At 45.7% G+C, this 13,727-nt stretch overlaps 1 protein-coding gene across 2 annotated transcripts in view; it reads right to left on the bottom strand.

Moving 5' to 3' along the window:
• CDKAL1 (CDK5 regulatory subunit associated protein 1 like 1) overlaps positions 1 to 13,727 on the bottom strand; it is a 658,282-nt gene that overhangs the window by 480,215 nt on the left and 164,340 nt on the right. For both annotated transcript variants that reach the window (XM_055128799.1, XM_055128800.1), the window contains exon 6: positions 4,782 to 4,878. In XM_055128799.1, coding sequence (XP_054984774.1) covers positions 4,782 to 4,878 — 97 coding nt within the window. The remainder of the gene's footprint in view (positions 1 to 4,781; positions 4,879 to 13,727) is intronic.

Here is a 13,727-nt window from a genome sequence, read left to right as displayed (position 1 = left end):
AAACCACCAGAATAGCCTCTGAGAAATACTTAAGGGACTTCTCCGAGGGACACAGAAGCTCCACGTAGAGATAGCGAGGTATCCCCAAACAACAAATTTGGAAGCAAGCTATGAGAATTCTGTATTTTCGGATTTCCTGCTTCTTTCCTTGTTATTTACACTTTGTTCAGTCTAGAGCATTTTTAATCCCAGATTTTATATTCTTCAGTTTCAAGATCCATATTTGGTTCTTTTTAAATGGAACTCATTTCTCGGTTGAGATCTTTTATGTCTTCATTTATTATTAGAACATTTTCCACTCCATCATTGAATGCAATTATAATAGATAGCTTGACATCATTTTGTTAAATTCAACCCTTGGCTCAAATCAGAGCTGGTCTGTATTGATTTTCTGGTGTTTTATGACTGTTTGTGTTTTTAATAATGGGTCATATCACCCTAATTCTTCTCCTATTTAATAACTTTGGATGGTATCCCAGTTGTTCTTATATGTCTTTTTCTGGGGGGAAAAGGTTACTTCTTGTTTCTTTATTTTCAGATTTTTCACTCACTTGGACTCACGTAAGAAAATCTGTCTTTTGGTTAGAAGTTGAAATTTCTCCTCAGATCTTTAATAGGATACTTTCAATATGACCTGTGTGTAAGTACTTTAGGGGTCAGTAAAATATTTAAACATAGTTTATATTTTTTTAAAAGTTATGACCTTCCCACCACCCTTACTTCCTACCTCTCCAATTACTGAAGTGCTACCTAAAATTTCCAGTTGTAACAAAGCCTCGTGTGATTTTCCAAGGCCAAGAAGATGCTTGCAATTGGAGATTCAGTTCTACCAGTTGAATGTGTCTTGACCTTGAACCAGACACTTGAAAATGGAAAGGCCACCCTGGAACCCCTTTCTCTGGATATCCTTCCAGAATCTGCTTACATTTCTATATACTTCAGTGACTTCGGGTACTTGGGAGTTTGTGGGTTTACTTTATATACTTTTACAGTTCTTCGACAAGAGCATCACGTAATGAGAACTTACTTCACCAGAGAAGTGGCACTCAATGAAAACGCAAATCCCGTCTCAAAATCCCATCTCAAAAGAACCACCAGAATCTGACTCCTGCCTGCCTCGCACCAGCCCCTGCCCCACCAGCCACTCCGGGTCAGGACACTCTCCTCCAGGAACTCTTCGCCTCTCTTGTCCCTACACAGGACCTCGGACCCTGACTCTTCACCCACAGGATGTTCATTTTCATCACATCACCAAGCCAGACATCAAAAATGAATACACTGATCTTAAATTCTAAGAAGTCTCTGAATTAGATTTGATTCCGGTTTTTGTGTTGTTACTTTTTAGGTCCTACTCAGTGATGCTCAGGGCTTCCTCCTGGCCCCTCACTCAGGAACCACTCCTGGCAATCCTTGGGGAACCGTTCGGGATGCCGGGGATCGAACAGGAGTTATCTGTGCGCAAGGCAAATGCCCTACCTGCTGTGCTATCACTCTGGCCTCTGAGTTAGACATTATCGCCAGGTGTACAAACCTCCAGTGGTTCGCTATGATCCTTACTACAAAATCTAAATTTGGCCCTAGGGACCCCACGCTCTCTCCAACCTCGTACCTTTCCTGGGCCATCCTTATACCCTGCACTCCTGCGACACTGGGACTCTTTCGAGTCCTCGAACACTCCCAACTTGTTTCTGCCTTAGGGCCTTCCCTTCCCTCGCCAAAGAACAGAACTGAATCCTTAGTACTGTTTCCGCTTGGTTGAGGGTCAGGAACACGGTATTTCTGTTCACGATGTTGCTTCCTCGGTGATATTTCACTTGATCAAAAAAGACTCATTCAGCCTCCAACATATCGTCCTGTTTAAGCCCGCTTACAGCACTTCGCCATACTTGGACTTATTTACTTACTAATGTAATATTTGGATTAGGATGTTAGCTCCATGCATGAAGAGTGAATCTGCTTTATGGATGTCTAGACTACCGCCCAACAGAGTGATGGTCCCGTAAGTATGCATTGAAGAAAAGATGTGACCGTCTAAGATAAAATAATAAAATGAGACCAGGTCACAGAGTGAAAATAAAGCTGATGAAATGGGGGATGGGGCAATCCGTAAGGTACACTGAAGACTAGGTCGGCAAAACCCTCCACGATATTGAAGATAACAGTATCTTCAAAGATGACACGCAACTGATCAACCAGGGGAAACAGATAAACAAATGGGACTATATTAAACTAAGAAGCTTTTACACCGCAAAAGATACAGTGACCAGAATACAAAGACAATCTACAGAATGGGAAAGGATATTCACCCAATACCCATCAGATAAGGGGTTGATATCAAGGGTATATAAGGCACTGGTTGAACTCTACAAGAAGAAAACATCCAACCCCATCAGAAAATGGGGAGAAGAAATGAACAGAAACTTTCTCAAGGAAGAAATACAAATGGCCAAAGGACACATGAAAAAAATGCTCTGCATCACTAGTCATCAGGGAGATGCAGATTAAAACAACTATGAGATACCACCAAGATTGGCATATATCCAAAAGAACAAAAGCAACCGATGTTGGCGTGGATGTGGGGAGAAAGGGACCCTCCTACACTGCTGGTGGGAATGCTGACTGGTTCAGCCCCTTTGGAAAACAATATGGACGCTTCTCAAAAAATTAGGAACTGAGCTCCCATTTGACCCAGCAATACCACTTCTGGGAATATATCCCAAAGAGGCAAAAAAGTATAGTCAAAATGACATCTGCACTTGTATGTTCATCGCAGCACTGTTTACAATAGCGAGAATTCGGAAAAAAAACCCAAGTGCCTGAGAACAGATGACTGGTTAAAGAAACTTTGGTACATCTATACAATGGAATACTATGCAGCTGTCAGAAAAAATGAAGTCATGAACTTTGCATATAACTGGATCAACATGGAAAGTATCATGCTAAGTGAAATGAGTCAGAGAGAGAGACAGACATAAAAGAATTGCACTCATCTGCAAAATATGAAACAACAGAATAGGAGACTAACACCCAAGAATAGTAAAAATAAGTACCAGGAGGTTTGCTCCATGGCTTGGAAGCCAGCCTCACACGTTGGGGGAAAAGGCAGCTCAGATAGAGAAGGGAACACCAACGAAAGTGTGGTTGGAGGACCCACTCTGGATGGGAGAGGCGTGCTGAAAGCAGACTACAGATTGAACACGATGGCCACCCAATTCCTCCATTGCAAACCACAACACCCACAAGGAGAGAGAGAACAAAAGGGAATGCCCTGTTACAGGTGGAAGGGGGAATGGGATGGGGGGAGGAGGGATACTGGGGTCATCGGTGTAGGAGAATGGGCACTGGTGGAGGGATGGTACTTGAGCATTGTATGACTGAAACACAAGCACGAAAATATGTAAATCTGTAACTGTACCCTCATGGTGATTCATTAATAAAAAATAAATAATTTTTTTTAAAAAGGAAAGAAATGGGGGGTGAGGGACGTGACATGAGCATGAACTATGCTCATGGGTTTATATCATCCTAGACATCGTCTTCCACATAAACTGTGAGAAGCCTCCTTTACATAGTCTTAAGAATTTCCCCAATATTAACATAGAGTAAGCTCTTCACTGACCGCAATGAGTCCAGGAAAACATACCACAACAACATATTTAAGAGGCTCCAACTATAGTAAAGAAAAAAAAATTTAGCAAAGAAATTTTGTTGTTACACATATATGTATATATACATATTATTATATGTTACACATGTGTATGTATGTATATATGTGTGTATGTATATGTGTGTAGCATAATTGCCTGAGACAAAATTAAAGATGACTCTCAAGCGTTTACCACATTCCATCTTTAAAACAGAATTCTAACGAGTCTCCTATTTCCCCAACACAGCAGGATTGTGTTTATGGAGAAAGCTAGTCTGACATGAAAAGATAACTCAGAAGTTCACCGTCATTTCATTCCTCAAACCGAGAGAAATCAAAATATAAACAGACAAATGGTGAAAACAAACTCAAGTTCCCAAACATTCAGGTTCTGTTTGTTTAACACGAGCATGTTTGTCCTGAGATTATTAAATTTGCGAATGGGGCAAGGGCTTCCCAGCAAAAAATAAGTTTCCTGCTCTCTGAACAGAGTAGGCACGCCCGTCAATAGTGAAGCAAGTCAGGAAAAATCCAATAAATAGCAGTGCACGTGCCAATCACTCCTCAGTTTTTCCTATGAGTTTACAATATGCTTATAGAAATGGTTTTCAATTGGGAAAGGCGGCTGAGGGGCCAGTGAAATTACGCGGGAGTGCTCGCCTGGATGGGGGGCCCGAGCCTGAACCCCAGCACTCGGTGGGCCTGCCAAGGCCCCAGGGTGGGCTCCAGCACTCAGGTCACAGGGGCTCCTAGCTGGGCTGAGGATTACCAGGAGAAGCCCGAGGTCCTCTCTGAGCCGACTGCGTGCCCCCCTTCTAAAAGCCCTTTTTTGTTTGATTTGGTTTTTCGTTTGGGGGCCACACCAGGCAGTGCTCAGGGCGACTCCAGGAATCACTCCTGACAGGCCTGGAGGATCAAATGGGATGCTGGGGATCGAACCTGGGTCAGCTGCGTGCAAGGCTGGTGGCCTACCTGCTGTACTATCTCTCTGTTCCCCCCAAAGCCCTTTTAATTTCCTTCATTTGGTAGGGGGGAGGGGCCGTCGCTATAGAGTAACCGAGAAACGAGACAGGCGTCGTGCAGCTACCACTCCTCCTGACATTTCTCTCCTTCTCCCCCTCTGAGGCGGGCTTACCCCGATGACGCTCAGTCCCTTCAGGTAATCCTGGCGGGGCTGGGCCTGAGGAACACAGCCAGCGAGCACGATCTTCTTGTTCTCCTCTTGGGCTTTCCTGAAAGATGGAAGGAAACGGTGTGAATTCCTCTGCTCTCAAGAAACGGAGCACCACGGACAGTACTGCTGGCACACTGGAGCCCCCCCCCCCCCATAACGAGCCCATCCCGCAGAAAGTAGGGTTTGCTGTTTCAAGACCACAGAGGAGCACCAGTCCTGCGCGCCAAGACTATTCACCACGCTCTGACAGAGCTGGGGGAGAGCGGCGTTACTGTGCCTTCCATCACTGTCTCGCCACAGGGCAGAGAGCTTCCCCCCAGAGAATCCTCCAGGACAGAAACCATTCCCGGAGCACCACAGCTTCCAGATAAACAAGTGAGCCCCTGCACTAGTTTCCTTAAACATTAATGGAAGTATCCCTCAGATTCACAATATGATTTCTAGGTGTTTTTGCTCAGTCAAATGTGTTTTGAAAAATTGAACGCAAGAGACAGAGGCATGATAACCCCGTGGGGATGAGACGACCCTCACCTAGAGACTGCTCACGCTTCCGCTTCAGGCCCTCACTCAGAGGCGAGAATTTAACAGACAAATTGCTGCGTGCTCCCTACCTCTGAACAAAGACAGTGCTGCATTTTCTTTTACAATTTCCACCTAATACATCCCTTTCACAGACTTACCTAAAGATCATCTTTGGACTTTTTTTAAACAACACGATGTGAATATACTATAGTTTACTTGAAAAACGTTTAGGTTATTTCCATTTTTCCCACACAAAGTTCTCCACAGTAAACACACGTATACATGTGTGTATTCATAGTGCAAAAAAATATTTACAGTGCATATGTTCTTGTGCTGGGCTGGATTGATAGCACAGTGGGTAGGGCATTTGCCTTGCACGTGGCCGACCCTGATTCGATTCCTCTGCCCCTCTCGGATAGCCTGGCAAGCTACCGAGAGTATCTGGCCCGCCTGGCAGAGCCTGGCAAGCTACCCATGGCGTATACGATATGCCAAAAAACAGTAACAACAAGTCTCACAATGGAGACATTACTGGTGCCCGCTCAAGCAAATCAATGAGCAACGGAGTGACAGTGACAGTGATGTTCTTGTGCTAGGGTGAGGCAGAAAGCTTTTGAGTATTTTATAAAGTATCAATTAAGAAGATCCAGATGTAAAATCTATGCTAAATTGTCTATTTCCATAGCACAATTTCTAAGAAGTAGATATGCTCGACCTGGTGATTTTATTGAACATTTCTTCACTCACACGGTGGCTAAGATAGGTATGATGTGGGTAGCAGTCATCTGTCTGGGCATACATGTACACAGAAAATGCTGTGTGTTGAGACAGATGAACTTTTCCTAGAAAACTATTCATATCCTCTGCCCATTTATCTCCCTTAAGATATTTTGCTTATCATGGCTTTCTGTTTGAAACAAAATTCTCAAAACAAACATGAGGAGAAAAGACAAACGAGGCTGCAGAGCGGTTTTGATCTTTCGAGTATGGACGTCTATTTACACTTTCTGCCTGTGCCATTTATCACACATGAATAAAAACACAGAGTGTCGGCTTTCCTGCACCTGGCTTGTTTCACTAAACCCAATAACCTCTACGTTAATCCACATTGTTACAAACAGCAAATATGACTACTTTTTGCAGCTAAATAGTATTCCACTGTGTGTACATATGTACATACGTGAATACGTGTATGCATATGTATATACAATATAGAATATATAGTTTATATCATATATGTACATAGGATATACGTGTTCCATATCTATACCATAATTTACATTATGTGTGTGTATGTGTGTATATAACATATGATATGTAATCTTCTCTACCTAATCATCCTGTCCATTGACACGGGCTACTCGCAGCTCAGTGCTGGCCGCCCACTTTGGGATTCACACAACACTATCACCCTGTGACAGCCAGGCACAACCAAACACTCTGGAGCTACAGCGCGAGTGACTGCATGGGAATGAACCCGCAGAACACAGTACAATTTTTAACAGCACCTGAGTTTCATTGGAACAAGGTTTGTAAGTACTTGGATATCTTTTTTTTCCATCTGTTTTCTTGAAAGAAAAGAAAAATGTGAACAACGAGAGCCACACGTGGCTGTGGTCGACTGCACAACCTAAGAGAAGGTCCCAGGGAGCTCTGCCACCTGGTCTTCCTTTTCTTAATCCGTACCAAGCACATCATTGCATCGCATTTCCTTGCAGTAAATGTGAAACGCCTTATCACAAACCATTAAAAAAAAAAAAATTCCGCTACATGAATCATCTCCGCAAGGAGGGAACATCTGGTTTCTTGAAGAAGTGGAGCCAGACCACCTAGAATCCCTGCCAACAGCCAAGAGAGACGGCGAGGGCCCTGACCGTGCTTCCGGCTTCAGAAGCTTCCACAGCCCGGTCCGCGTCCTGCACCGGGAGGCTCCCGGAGACGGGGCAGGCAGCACACAGGGGAACACGCAGAGAGATGCCACGAGCCTGTCCTGGAGCACAGCGGGTGAGCACAAAGCACAGAGCACGGGGGCCAGCAGTCTTGTGACTTCCGTTCCAGATGTCAGGACAACATACGGTGGAGGGGAAAGACGTGAGCCGGCAGCAAGAGTGAAACGCTTCACAGCTTTCAGGGGCAAGATCAGAGCAGAGAGGAGGAGGACAAGGTGGAAACGGGGAAAAGGAAAGCCCCAGGCGGCTGTGGCAGCAGGGACGAGGCGCAGGAGGGAGAGAGTAAAGGAGATTTCATCAGAGGCAAAACCGCAGGAGGTAGACCGGAGAAGCGTCTAGAGCAGGAGGAGGATTGAGGACGAGGCTGAAGAATCTCTAATTTAGTGGGGCACCCAAACACCCCCTAACTCGGGCAGCAGTGCGAACGTGGAATGGCGCCAAACTGGCACAACAGCTGGTGTAAAATAAGCTACAAGCTGGGGGTGGGGGGAAAGGGGGTAAGAAGCCAGGAGAAAGGGGAATTAACCTACCACCCCCAGCCAGACTAAAAACAAGGATCTAAAACAGAATGCCCAAAAACAGCACTGTAGCACTGTCGCCCTGTTGTTCATTGATTTGCTCAAGCGGGCACCAGTAACGTCTCCATTGTGAAGCTTGTTGTTACTGTTTTTGGCATATCGAATACGCCACGGGGAGCTTGCCAGGCTCTGCCATGCAGGCAGGATACTCTCGGTAGCTTGCCAGGCTCCGAGAGGGATGGAGGAATCAAACCCAGGTCGGCTGCATGCAAGGCAAATGCCCTACCTGCTGTGCTATTGCTCCAGTCCTAAAAAACAGGGCGGAAATTATGATCATCGAAGAGAGCGAAAACAGTTTTCTTGCTAGATGTATGTGGGGAAAATCCCAAGACAGAAGCAAAGGCGAGGCAGACGTGTGAGTCTAAGGCCAGCATGCATATCCTAAAGAAGGCAAGCCGGTGCGTCAGGCTGGTCTCTAGGGTGACTACTGAAACCTGCAGTCTTGGTGTCAAAGCAACCACACACCATTCTTAAACGGCTATGTGTGGGGAGAGCGGGCCCCTAAGTCGTAGGGGATACAGTCAAGATCCCCCGTGAATGCTGGACAGATTAGGATCGAATTTTATATCTTCTATGCACTTCCCTATAACAGACAGACCTATAATAAAGTCTAATTAATAAGTGAGGCATAGTAAGAGACTAACAGTAAAATATAACAATTAGAGCAATGTGCTGCAATTAAAGCTACATATATCCGTCTCTCTCTCTCCGTCTCTCTCTCTCTCTCTCTCTCTCTCTCTCTCTCTCTCTCTCTCTCTCTCTCTCTCTCTCTCTCCCTCTCAAACTATTTTACTAGGGAAAAGAAGGGATGTAGCTCTCTACTAGAGATCCATCCCCAGCCACCCCACATCACTGAGACAATTCTAGGCACTGCTGCTATGATCGTCAGCCCCACAAGAAGTGTGCAAACTCTGGAGAACCACACCAAGCGTGCAAACTCAAGTGCACTGCCTCCAGATGTGTGTCACAAGCAAATGTGTACAAGCACGCCAACCAAGCACGTGTGGAGTGCACCACAATGTGTGCGTCCCCAAGCCATGACTCGAGACAGAAGGGACAAGAGGCTGTTCCAATGACTCAGCAACACTTATCTTTCTGGTTTGATCCTTTTCCAAAGCTTTATTCCAACCCTACATGCACCGGGCTACATCCCAAACACGTCTGGGAAAATACGCCATGTGTCCTCAAGGTAATGTTTCTACGATACATAGCAAGCTGAAGTTTCTTATCACACAAAATACAATGCATCAAACTGAATTATATATGAAGACGTTCACATCTGGGAGAAACATGCAAAGCTTTATAACTCTTGTCATTTTACACAAGCGAAAACTGAGACATAGGAAGAGTTAAAAAAAAAAAAAAAAAAAAGCACTAGCTTGCCCAAGGTCAAAAACAAAGCACGGGCAGTCAAGATCACTGCCCTCTACTTCAACATGACAGCCTAAGCCTGGTCAAACCGCACGCAGACAGAAGCGCGGCCTCCTAATAATTCAGTCATAATCACGTAAGCCGTATATGTTGACTTTTCTATTTCTCCTGGGTCAACTATTATTTGTAATTATGTTGCTTCTCCCTTGTAAGTGCAATCTATTGCCACAATCTCTGTCAATCAATGAATCTATAAACATCTCTGGTTCATCAAAATTGCATTTTATACAGTTTTCACAAATTCAGAAATGCTCAGTGCCTATTATATGCACATAATACACCTGAAGGCCTAAGATATCTAGAGGAATTTATACTTAAAGAAACATATATGGATTGAAAAGATCAAAAACTCCCTTCCAAAAGTCCCAAACATTATTCTTCTGTCTAAACTCTTCCCCATTCTTTATTTCCTGTAGGATGGAATATAATCAAATTCTAACCCTCTTTAAATGGCATTTCCTGTTGAATTCTCATGAGTATGTATGTCATTACATCTAGGCTAAACCACTATTATTCCATTAATCTTTGAAAGTTTGGTTCCCAGGCCCCAGTTATAGACCTAAGAGTATCACTGTCTCACTGCCATCCCACTGCTCATCGATTTGCTCGAGTGGGCACCAGTAACGTCTCCATTGTGAGACTTGTTGTTACTGTTTTTAGAATATCGAATACGCCACAGGCAGCTTGTCAGGTTCTGCCATGCGGGCAGGATACTCTCGGTAGCTTGCCGGGCTCTCCAAGAGGGACGGAGGAATCAAATCCGGGTCGGCCACATGCAAAGCAAACAACCTACAAGCAAGCCTTTGTCCTCTTTTGCATCAAGAATTTTCAGGTTAAGTGGTGGCATTTCTGGAACTTTTAGGTCTAAGGGAAAGTAAGATTTAGTGAGACACATGAAAGTCAAACCACTATATACATATGACACCTCTCTCCATTTAAAATCTATGATATCATGTGTCATTTGAATCAACCATCCCCTTCCTGTTGAGTGAAAGGAAGTAAAATGATTCTTTGAAAGCAAATCTAAACTTCCTTCCATGCCCCTAAAAGCCAATCTTAATCTCTACTCTCAGCAAACACTAACAATGAATATCTTTCAACAGAGGAACTCGAGGGCCTGAGAGATAGTGCCGTGGGTAGGGAGTTTGCCTTGTAGGCTGCCAACCCAGGGTCAATCCCAACATCCCACAATGGTTCTCTGAGCACCACCAGGAGTGATTCCTGGGTACAGAGACAGGAGTAGCCTGAGCAGCACGGGGTGTGGCCCCAACACAAAACAAAAATAAACAGAGAAAAGGAGGGGTGGGGAGAGAGGAGAATGAAAGAAAATTTGAGTGTATCAAAAAAACTTAATAAAGTGGCTCAAGAAGAGAGCCCCTTTATCAGCTGTTTCAGGGCTTCAATTCGCCATCCAATTTACACGTCGGATTGTGCACACTCTCATTATCACATCCACCAAGATAGAATGAAATTAAGTGATGACATGAATGTTACATAATCGAGGCAGGGGGAGGGGGTCGGAATGCGAGAAGTCAGGGCTCTGGTGCCAAGAGAGACCCACGTCCTGAAGGGAAACGAGCCCTTGAGCTCACGCCCAGCCCAGCTCCATCCCCAAGTCGGAAAGTTCTGGAGGGGCTGCACTAGAGGGAAGCCCAGTTCAAATTCAGAAATGGGAACGGAGTTCTGTAGTCCGAATAAATACATATTTTCAACAATTGACCCAGAAAGCCTACACAAGCAACAACCAAAATAAGCAGAAGAGAAGCCTTTTTTTTTTTATGTTTTTCAAAGTTACTTTTCCAAAGAAGTGTTAAGTAGACAATGATCTTACTGTGGGAAACCAGAAAAGGGTTATTATTAACAAAGGCAAGAGGGGAAAGGGCAAGCAAAGACACCAGCACCCAGGAGAGGCGGGAGCACGCACGGGCTGTGCCCCTGACTGGCATGCTTTCACTCTCAATCCCCACATAGGACAGACGCAAGAAAGGGGTTAAGGTTCCTCAAAACCACCCAACCAGGATTTCACCAAGTTCTAACTCCTGCACAATCAAGAACTTTCATCAGAGAAGATCTGCATTTTAGGGTTCGGTTATAAAAAAAAAATTGTCATTTTTCTGGGGTCATTAAATTTGCCTATAAATGGATACGCTCGGAGAGTATCACGCTGAGTGAAATGAGTTAGAAGGAGAGGGAAAGACATAGAATGACTGCATTTATTTGTGGAAAATTAAAAAAAAAAACAGTATGACACTAATACCCAATGCCAGGGAAAAGAGGCCAAGAGGACTGGTCAATGGTTGGTCAGTGTGGTCAGTGGTGTGAGAGACGAAGAGTCGTTAAGATAGAGGAGGATCCACTGTGATCATACCACTCGGAAACGATCACGCTGGACAAGAACTGAGTGTTCAAAGCAGGAAAAGGATATATATGGCAACCTTTCGGCAGCTGTATTGCAAACCATAATGCCTAAAGTGAGAGGGAGGGAGGGAGGGAGAGAGAGAGAGAGAGAGAGAGAGAGAGAGAGAGAGAGAGAGAGAGAGAGAGAGAGAGAGAAGAGAGGTGCCTGCCTACTATAGAGGCAGGCTGGGGTGGGGGGTGGCTTGAAGGGGTGGGAGGAAACTGGGGACACGGGTACTGGGAAATTACAGGGGTGGAGGGATGGGTGTTGGAACATCATATGACTGAAATGCAATCATGAACAATTTTGTAATGCTCTATCTCACGGTGATTCAATGAAAAAAAAAAAAAAAAACTCTGTGTTAGGACCAGAGAGATGGTGTGGATAGGGTGTTTACCCTGCATGTGGCCAACCTGGATTCAAACCTGGCAGTATTTGTGATCTCCTGAACACCACCAGGACAGAATCAGTGAAATAGAATCCAGGGTCAGGCTGGAGGGAAGGCCGGACCGTCCCACTCCCACTGCTGGCAAACCCAGCTAGAGAAACGGAGCTCAGCGACACCAGGGCCTCTCACAGTGATGTGGAGTCCAGTCACCCGCTGCAACGACCAAGTGACACTCAGTTCAGCAGCAGGACCTAGGCCACGTCAACCCCAAATAGAACGGACAGGGATTTCCTCAAGATCTCCACTGTGCATCTGAAGGCCGGTGAGTCAGAGACAAGGGCCCGGACGCCTGAAGTCAGGTCAAAGCCACAGGCATGTGGAGAGCACGTCCGTCCGTGGACAGGGCTGTGTGGGGCAGCAGCAAGAGAAAGGATTGTGTCACCTGGAAACAAGACAGCTGGGAGGTAGGGCTTTCCAGAGACTCAGAACTCTACAGCCCCAGTGTCCACCCTCACGCCCCCAGTGTCCATCCCTCCCTCTCACGCCCCCAGTGTCCATCCCTCCCTCTCACGGCGCCCAGTGTCCATCCCTCCCTCTCACGCCCCCAGTGTCCATCCATCCCTCTCACACCCCCAGTGTCCATCCCTCCCTCTCATGCCCCCAGTGTCCATCCCTCCCTCTCACGCCCCCAGTGTCTATCCCTCCCTCTCACGGCGCCCAATGTCCATCCCTCTCAAGGCCCCTGAAGACATCTACCCAATATGGCAGGTGGGTTGTTGCCAACTGAGGTCAATGGAGGCCCTTCGGGTATACAAGAAAATGTTACCATTCCTCCCACTATTTCTTAAAAAATTTCGATGTGGGCCGGCAGGGTGCTTGCCTTGCACGCAGCTGGACTCGGTTCTATCCCTGGCCCCATGCAGTGATCCTTGAGCACAGAGCCAGGAGTGAGCCCTGAGCACAGCCAGATGTGGCCCCAAAACAAAACAAAATCAGATGTGGACGGAGGGAGCTCCGTCAGGACTAGGACTGTGAGTGGAAACCAGGTGTCCTGGGAAAAAGCTTGTCTGTGGGTTTCCTGAGCACAGCTGCGGGCCCAACAGCTGGCCCTTGCCGAGAGTTCCCATCTCTTCCTAGAAGCCTCTGGCTGTTCCTTGGGATCTATGCCCCCATCTGGAACCCACGCGTTTCTATTCACTCCCTGTACTTCATCAAACTTTCCCCTCCTGGAGGTAGGGGCCTACCCAGTGATGCTCAGGGGTCACTCCTGGCTCTGAACTCAGGAATCACTGCTGGCAGTGCTCAGGGAACCATACAGGATGCTGCAAGCAAGGCAAGCGCCCTACCCACTGTACTATCTCTCTGGCCCTATATTTTCTTCCTCCTACTAATCTGCATGATACTAATTTGATTCCTTAACGGGCAGCAGCAGAACCCAGATAGAGGAAGGGGAATTTTCCTCTCCTCCCCTATAGGATTACAGCAATTAAGAAACTTTCATCTCATCGATGAATAGTTACAGAGTAATCACACTGCAGAAAGTATAAAATATCTGAGGCTAAAAATTATATATGCTGAGGATGAAGAGAAAAGATTTAGTTTGCTTTAACGACATGGTTTGCTTTACGTTCCCATTAATTA

The sequence above is a fragment of the Sorex araneus genome, chromosome 2 (assembly GCF_027595985.1).
Source record: "Sorex araneus isolate mSorAra2 chromosome 2, mSorAra2.pri, whole genome shotgun sequence".
In the NCBI taxonomy this organism is placed as follows: Eukaryota; Metazoa; Chordata; class Mammalia; order Eulipotyphla; family Soricidae; genus Sorex; species Sorex araneus.
The sequence above is the reverse complement of the archived record's forward strand: the minus strand, read 5'-3'. Positions and strand labels throughout refer to the sequence as shown.